This window comes from Rosa chinensis, chromosome 2, assembly GCF_002994745.2.
Source record: "Rosa chinensis cultivar Old Blush chromosome 2, RchiOBHm-V2, whole genome shotgun sequence".
Taxonomy (NCBI): domain Eukaryota; kingdom Viridiplantae; phylum Streptophyta; class Magnoliopsida; order Rosales; family Rosaceae; genus Rosa; species Rosa chinensis.
In genome coordinates this window covers 41,104,120-41,112,102 of record NC_037089.1, presented here as the reverse complement: position 1 = coordinate 41,112,102, position 7,983 = coordinate 41,104,120, and the positions used below count along the sequence as shown (strand labels likewise).

General features: G+C 36.2%; 1 protein-coding gene across 1 annotated transcript; it reads left to right on the top strand.

Annotated features, from left to right (window-relative positions):
• Positions 1 to 3,208: 3,208 nt before the first annotated feature.
• On the top strand, positions 3,209 to 7,500 carry LOC112185410 (putative ubiquitin-conjugating enzyme E2 38). Its single transcript, XM_024323664.2, has 7 exons — positions 3,209 to 3,343; positions 3,488 to 3,576; positions 4,374 to 4,931; positions 5,154 to 5,217; positions 5,568 to 5,707; positions 5,788 to 6,099; positions 6,803 to 7,500. Exons 2-7 carry the CDS (start codon positions 3,511 to 3,513, stop codon positions 7,040 to 7,042), a joined length of 1,380 nt encoding a protein of 459 aa, XP_024179432.1. The 5' UTR covers positions 3,209 to 3,343; positions 3,488 to 3,510; the 3' UTR covers positions 7,043 to 7,500.
• Positions 7,501 to 7,983: the final 483 nt, after the last annotated feature.

The window sequence follows — 7,983 nt, the reverse complement described above, 5'->3', positions numbered from 1 at the left end:
TCTCCATTCTCTAGTTGCAAAGTTCTGCGTTTTCAAGCAAGGAGAGGAAGAAGAAGAAGGAGCCGTGAAGATCATATCCTCCATCATCCACCTTGAAGGCTTGCTTCCAAGATTCAAGATCCAACCATCTAGCTCTCCATCTCCATCTCCCCTCACGGTGTAATTCATTCTTTTTCCTTGTAATGATCTTTTGTTTTCCTTGTTTGAATTCATATGAACTTGTTTCTAGTTAACAATAATGTTTAGGGTAAAGTTTAAACCCAACTTCTATGTTTAAATAAAGTTTTCGAATTCCATAATTGTGATTCTAAGTTGCTTATGTGAGTTTGTTCGATTGAATTTGCTTGATAGAAAACTTTTATATGTTTATCTTATTTGGGTCGACACTTATAGGATTTGCATGTAATTGGTGCTAGGTTTAAGAACATGAAATCGACTTTTCGTTTTGTGTAACTTGAATCAAAAGTAGTAAAGGTTCTGGACAAGAATCGAATTTAATTGAAGAGGATTGCAATTAGGTGGACTTTTCCATAACTAAGTTGTACACTTGAGTTGATAGCCTTTCTCTATGTCTAATGCGTTGAACATGTCATGATTGACTAGCTTTCTAGGGCTTGATTGCATGTTTGATAGGATTAATCTAGGTGCTTTCGCTTAGGTTAATTAGCATTGAAAAGTAAAATATGGGAAATCATTTGCTTTCGAATGTTTCACATGATCAACTCCTCTCTCATGACTTGGAAGAACAATTATAGGGTTTGAATCGAATTTGATTACATGGAATTGATTTTGATCTTTGTTCCTTGCGTTCCACCCTTGTATATATGTTTTTACGTTTTCTTTATTTTATTTATTTTAATTTTAATTTTAAGAATTCTAATCCCCCCTTATTTGTGTTTACTTGTATATATTTATTCTTTATTTTATTTTGTAAATAATACTTTATTATTTTAATTCTTTATTTGTTTATACAATTGTATATATTTATATTCTTTATTTTATTTCTGTAAATAATACTTTTCTTTATTTGTTACACAATTACAGGTGTACCCTCAATCCCCGGATAGAACGATCCCTATTTGCTTATACTACTAACGATATTTTCAGGGTTAAATTATGCGCTTGCTTTTAGCGACATCAAATAACATAACAAATATATAGTTTATCACATAATTGGGGCTTCAAACCTTGCCCCTAACAAAAAGAAAGTTAGTTATACATTGTTTTGGAAAACCAAATCAAAAACATAGAATAAAAACAGAGAAGAGAAAAAAAAGAAGATGATGGCAGATGAACAAGAAAGAGAGATAGAAGAGAAGGTGGAGGGTGTGGTGTGTGAAAACATTTGTGGCAGCCCCTTTATATAGTAGATGACTCTCATGTACTCCTTCTCCAACTCGGAATAAGTTTTCCTTTCGATAGAAGAGAAGTCTTCTTTGCAATATTCAGATTGGTTCAAGTCATCATTCTTGATTCTTCTTTCTCAATTCCTTAATATCATTTGATTCTTCATCCATCATGGCATCAAAATCAGTTATAAGCCTTTAGAAAGCTCACTTCAAGTGTTCAAAGTTATGACAGAAACCACTCGTTAAAAACTAGAAAACAAGGTCGAAAATCGGAAAATCCCTTTCCTTCTACAATCATGATTGACTTTTCTTCACTTTATTTTGCAAGGTTTCCTTCATGGGTTGGGAATGAATTTTTGCTACCAAATAAAACTGCTCAGAACTGCCTTGGAACCTTCTAAAAATCTCGATAAAAAACTTCCCCAAATTTTGCACTGAGAAAAGGTACTTCAGGATTTTCTGATTTTCTAGCTACCTTATTGGACTAGGAACGAAGCCTTGCAGACCTCTTTGGATGGTTCTCTATCTCTCTTTGAACTATGACATCATATCTTCTAGAATGATTAATCAACTTTGAGAAAAACTTCCAATAAGGTCATGGAAAAGATCCCCCAAAATGCTTTCTATAAAGTTGCCGGATTTCGTCTTGGGAAGCCTTTTTTAAGCACGATTTCATGTTGCCTCATTGATGTTTCTGACCAACTCTTGGAGTCATGTTGGAGCAAAACATCTTTTCTTCAAGTATTTCCAGCCCTTACTGTAAGAGTCCACTCGAAATGTTGCAAGAAAAGGTCTCCAAAACTCAATCCAAGGAACGGATTTTGAAATTCCAATTTTCATCTTTGCAGCAACTGTTTTGCAAGATAAATTTCATGGGTTTATCTTGTGATTTTTGATCAAAGGAGTGATCAAACCTTGTCCTTTTCATATGTACTTCATGTTTGCTGCATTTATTGCTCCATTAAAGCTCAATTTTCTCTCGAATAGCTTCACAAAGTACCTAAGAAAATAACAAAGTTAAAATGAACTTTTAAAGGAAATAACTAAATAAAATGTTAAGGATTGAACAACATAATTGTCACATTTTATGATCCTATTAACAATATCACCAACATGATAGAAAAATAAGTGGTTGTAGATGCAAAAGGACGAAAAACTTTACTTTTTCAAAAAATATGATGGAAACATAAGCGGTGGCTTGACGCAACAAGACAACTAACTTTACTTTTAAATTTTACTTTTGACAAATGAAGATTCTTTTTGTCTTCCACTTTCTTTTAGAATATTTTGAATTCTATTTTGAGAAAAATATAATTTTAAACTTTTTTTATTTCGAGGCTTAAAACAAGTTTTCCTAAGAAAAAAAAGTAAATTTTAAACTTTATTTACTTCTAAGGCTTAAAAACAAGTTTTTTCTAAGAAAATGTAGATTTTATAAAGGGTGTTAGGACATAAAAGATATTTTTTATAAAAAGAATAAATAAATTTTAAAAGTCGTTTTCTAATTAAAAGTGACATTTGAGCCATATAGTTTGAACCTTTTTTATCATATACTCTTGTCATAGTTTCCGATAGTTTATTATTTTTCCGGCCCTGGTCAATTCACGCGGAGCCCATCGTCCTCGGTACGTTCTAATAAGACTCCTATTGGGAAATTGAAAGGTGGGGGGGGGGGGGGGGGCTAGATAATAGATTGGTAAAGTGGTCTCTCGGTAGTAATCAGCCACAGCCGATTCCACTGTAAACCCTTCTAAACCTCAATTATGATTGGGCATCTTGGAAGAGCACTGCCTTAGAAAGTCGCCACGTTTCTATCCTCTGCAAACCGTATTTTCCTTTGATCGCACGATAGCAAAACTTACCTACTAAGGCGCGAAACCCTTCTCTCTCCTCTCCTCCAATCACAAGTTGTCACTCTCACTTTATAACACCCTCTCTCTCTCTCTCTCTCTCTCATGCAACCAGCACTTCAGAGCTGCTCTCTGCTTTCTAAGGTTTTTGATGATCAACAATTTTGGATTTTAGGGTTTTTTTTTGTTCTCTCTGCTTCAATTTTATATAGAACAAAGTCCGTACTGTAGTAGACTCTGTTTGTTTCAAGTTCTTCATCATCATCATCTTCATCTGTTGTTTTCTAGGGCTTGGAATCGTGGATCTCGACATGGACTGTTCCGTTTCTGAGGGAGGCCTTCAAGCCGCCATCGCCAAGAAACTCAAACAAAATCAGGTTTTTTTTTTTTTTCTTTCTTTCTTGATTCTTGATTTGATTCGAAAAGGTCCCTTTCTGGCCGATTATGATGGGGTTTGGTTATTTTTGGATTGCTTTATGAAAATTTGACAAGTGGGTTTGATCGATGTCTTGCAAGTTATTATGGGTCTCTGTCTTGAATGTTACTGGATGATCATCAGTTTTTAGGGATTGCTATTTGGTCTGCAACTTTAGATTCTTTTTAGTGTTGCTGTTTGCTATTTTGGTTTGTTTTTCTACTGGGAGTTGCCTGATCACATAATTTAGTGCTCCATAAACACTTCTTTCATTGTTTTCGGTGTAGTCTCATTGTTCAATTTTGAACATGCAAGCACTTTTACACAGCTTGTTGCTCAATACTGAAATCACCATCACAATGCCCATGTGCAATGTTGACAGCTTTCACCTTTTGAGCATGTTCCCCACTTTGTGTTTTTCACTATCACCGGTCCTGTTGGTAACCATCATTATTCTAACGCATGAATTTGTAAATCTATGTATTTAGGATTTCAGTGATTGTAGCTATCAGACAATTTCAGCTACTCTAGATTCTTTTTCCTGCTTATGGTACTTGATTTTTGACAAAGATCTATAGTTTGTGTTGAAGTTAACCTTGGTGCCAAGCAAGAAAAATTGTACTTTTATGATAAATTAGATGGAAGAATGAGTTTTAAAAGCTGTTTTTCTGGACCAGGCGAGTGTGTTTTGGTTGAAGGTTCTCTTTGCTTAATCTATCATGTGGCTGCCCTCGTTGTAATTTGTTCTTTTTTCTATAGGCCCGTGATCCTGGGAGCTCGTCTAGTTTAGCAGGTTCAGTAGATAGTTTTGAGCCCCTCAAGAGTTCAGGATCAATCAATTTGAATGCTCTCAAAAGTTCCAATGATTCGTCATGTATTGATGACGATGAAATGAAGATTGAAGATGATCGTGATGATGATGACGACGACGATGATTATGATTTTGATGACAATGATGTATATCTGTCTGATGACGATTATTTGACCATGGAATCTCAATTTGATAATGTGGATTTGCCTCCTGGGGTGGAAGCTTCACTTCCCTGGTTGAAGGATCCTTCTCCAAGTGAAAACACATCGTCCACTAAGAAGTTAACTATTTCAGATGCACCACCTGTAACTGGTCTACCATCTGCAGCCGGTTCGTCATCTGCTTCATGCAGCTCAGCTGTTCCTTCTGAATCAAGTTCTAGTAAGAACGTACAAAACAGCGATGACGATAGTCTCATGCAAAAATTTCAACAATTTAAGCAATTTGATGTTGTTGAGGACTTCTCAGATCATCACTATAGCCGAATGGGATTTTCAGATGAGCAGGTAACTTTAATTACTTAACTGTGCTTCTTGAACAGATTTGTGGAATGTGTTTCCATCTCTGTCTGGGTTGCTCTGGTTGTTTGTGCATGCCCAAACATACACATGCACACAGGCATTAATGCAAATACATTACCGACACAAACTTGCACAAATATACATACGGACACCTGCACAGGCATGAATTAATTGCTATTAACTAATTTTGTGCTCATTTCGTGATAGCCACCCAAGAATTGGGCCAAGAGAATTCAGGAAGAGTGGAAAATTTTGGAGAAGGACTTACCTGGTGAGTTCTACCACTGTATATAATGATAACACTGTCTATAATGATTCACCATGCTGCTATTAGGTTTTCAGGATTGAAGGGAATATTTGGAGCAATATTGTTTTGATTTGGTGTGAACTTTGTTTGATTTTATTTGAACTATTAAACTGAAATGTATGCAATACTGAAAACAAATGACCTTTTATATTGTTGCAAGTACGCTATACTAGTGCTTTGCCTGTTTATTTTTTATATAATGTTTTAAGTTCTCTCCCTGTGCTATCCCCATTTCCCATGAGAAATGCCACCTATTTTTAGGAATCAGTCCCTTTCTGGCAGGCCTTCCTCTCATTGTGATTTCCTATTTTCAGACACTATATTTGTCCGGGTTTATGAAGCAAGAATGGAACTTCTACGGGCAGTGATTATAGGACCCCCAGGCACTCCGTACCATGATGGTCTTTTTGTCTTTGATTGTCTCTTCCCAACTGACTATCCTAATTCACCACCGGTAAGTATTTTCTGCCGGTGTACTTACATTACATTTATTGTATATATCTACAGAATTGATATTGCAATTTCTCCTTTCAGATGGTTTACTACTATTCCGGTGGTCTTCGGCTAAATCCAAATTTGTATGATTGTGGGAAAGTTTGTCTCAGTCTTTTAGGCACGTGGAGCGGTAGACAGAGAGAAAACTGGATACCTGGGGAATCAACAATGCTACAAGTTTTGGTCTCTATACAAGCTCTTATACTGAATGCAGACCCCTTTTTCAATGAGCCTGGATATGAGACAAGGTATACTGGAGTAGAAGGGCAAAAAAAATCCAGGAAGTACAGTGAAGAGGTCTTTATTATGTCTCTGAAGACGATGATGTATACACTAAGGAAGCCACCTAAGGTATGATTACGATATCTCTTGTAAACTTAACATCATCTATGTGTTTTTATGGTCGTATAAATGTGGTTGGTGGGTTTTTATACATGAAAATGTTGAGAAACTAAAATTGGCAGACAGTAAAATTCTCCTTTGGATCTTGTTGGTAAAAAAAAAAATTTGAACGGGTATGGGATTCCTGGAATCTTATGGTTTAGGATTTTTGTTGTATCTGGGGCCTATATCATGGTTCCAGTATGCTTGAGAATGCAGTAGAAGGTCGAACTAGGAGGGATTCCTTGGCACGACCTTTAGGCCTATACAAACTTGCAGCTTGGTTTTGTTTTAAACTTGGATTCCAGGCAAAGCCAAGTTTGTATGATAGGAGCTACTGAATTAAAGCCACGTTTGTTCCAGTGTCATTTGATATGTGGTAGTGAATGTTCTAATAACTTTAAACATATAGAAATGCTATATTCATGGTTTTTGTAAAACCAGTGATGATTACTCATTTACGAAAGCAGGGTATAACATAATTTTACAACTCTATCTCCAACTATAAGCTCAGTTACTTTAAATAAGAGACCTTTCTTTATGATGATGAATTTCACATAGATTCTCCCGTGTTAGAACTGGGGTTTCTTCTCTATGGCGTATGGGACTGATAATTGCACAAACTACTACTACTACTGCTACTAATGTCCCAAGCATATGTCTGTGCTTGCAGTATTTTGAGGACTTTGTCTTGGGTCATTTTCGCAATCGTGCACATATTATTCTGGCAGCATGTAAGGCATATTCTGAGGGTACATTGGTTGGGTCTTCTATTGGAGATGCAGTGCAGAATGGAGTTGAAAGTGGCTCAAGTGAATTTAAGTCATCTGTGGCTAGGATGATGAATATGCTTGTTACATATTTCACCAGAAATGGATCAACAGACTGTGAGCAGTTTCGAGGTGCAGCCTAAAACACACATCTGACTAGCTGACTTGATGGGATTATTAAGGTAAATAAGAGAATTAAAGATGCATTAGCATGCTGGAATCGATTTGAATTCTAGGACCTGACCTCATGGTTTTTTCGGTGTTCTGCTGTAAACTGCTATTATGGAATTGGGCAGCTGGATTTCTTTCATTTCTTCTTGAGATTCCATGTCAATGTAATATAGTAGGATGACGTGGATAAATGATTTTCAGCTAGACTTGGGTGATTGCTGCATTGCTCTATCAATTTTTATGTGGCTACATTTCTGCTTGGTACTTTGAGTGCTTGGTACTTTGAGTTCTAAGAAGCTTTTCTGTAATAAGATTTACCAGAGGACAAGTATAGACTGTAGATCAATAGGCCAACTCTATAAATGGTGATGGCCAGTGGTGGTGTAATCCAGCCTAATAATGCGCAAGTAGCAATGACATGTTCTGGATAGCGTCACTCCCCGACCCAGCTTTAAAGTTTAACGAACGGTTTTTTCTGGAGCCGATGGCTCAGTTGGGCATTATAACTCTTTTAAGAGTCCATGCTTTTTAGTTTTGAAATTGAGCTATCAGATACAATCGGCAATTTTCGGAATTCGATAATTGTCACCCAATATGGTATCTTGGTTTTTGGCATGTCAACTTCATGACAATTTTTGATCGATCCCATTAAAAAAAAAAAATTGTTTTGTGGAACATAAAACTAAATGAACAATTCTATTTTTCCAATTTATACGCACGGGCTCCCGATTATGATGGTTTCTTATCATTTGGGATTGTAGGTGTGCGTTTGAGGCCCCAAGACCTTTTACCCTTAAAATCAGACCTTTTAATATCTTTGGATCCCCTCAGGCCTCCATTGCGACAGAGACAATGAGTGCTGTCATGATTTCCTTTTTTTGAAAGGGTAAAAATAGATTTAAAAAAAATCAAA

Coding starts and splice junctions, on each gene's coding strand:
- LOC112185410 (XM_024323664.2), top strand. CDS start 3,511: ATGGACTGTTCCGTTTCTGAGGGAGGCCTTCAAGCCGCCATCGCCAAG. Junction 5,218..5,567: donor TTTGGAGAAGGACTTACCTG/GTGAGTTCTACC, acceptor TCCTATTTTCAG/ACACTATATTTGTCCGGGTT. Junction 5,708..5,787: donor ACTATCCTAATTCACCACCG/GTAAGTATTTTC, acceptor TTCTCCTTTCAG/ATGGTTTACTACTATTCCGG.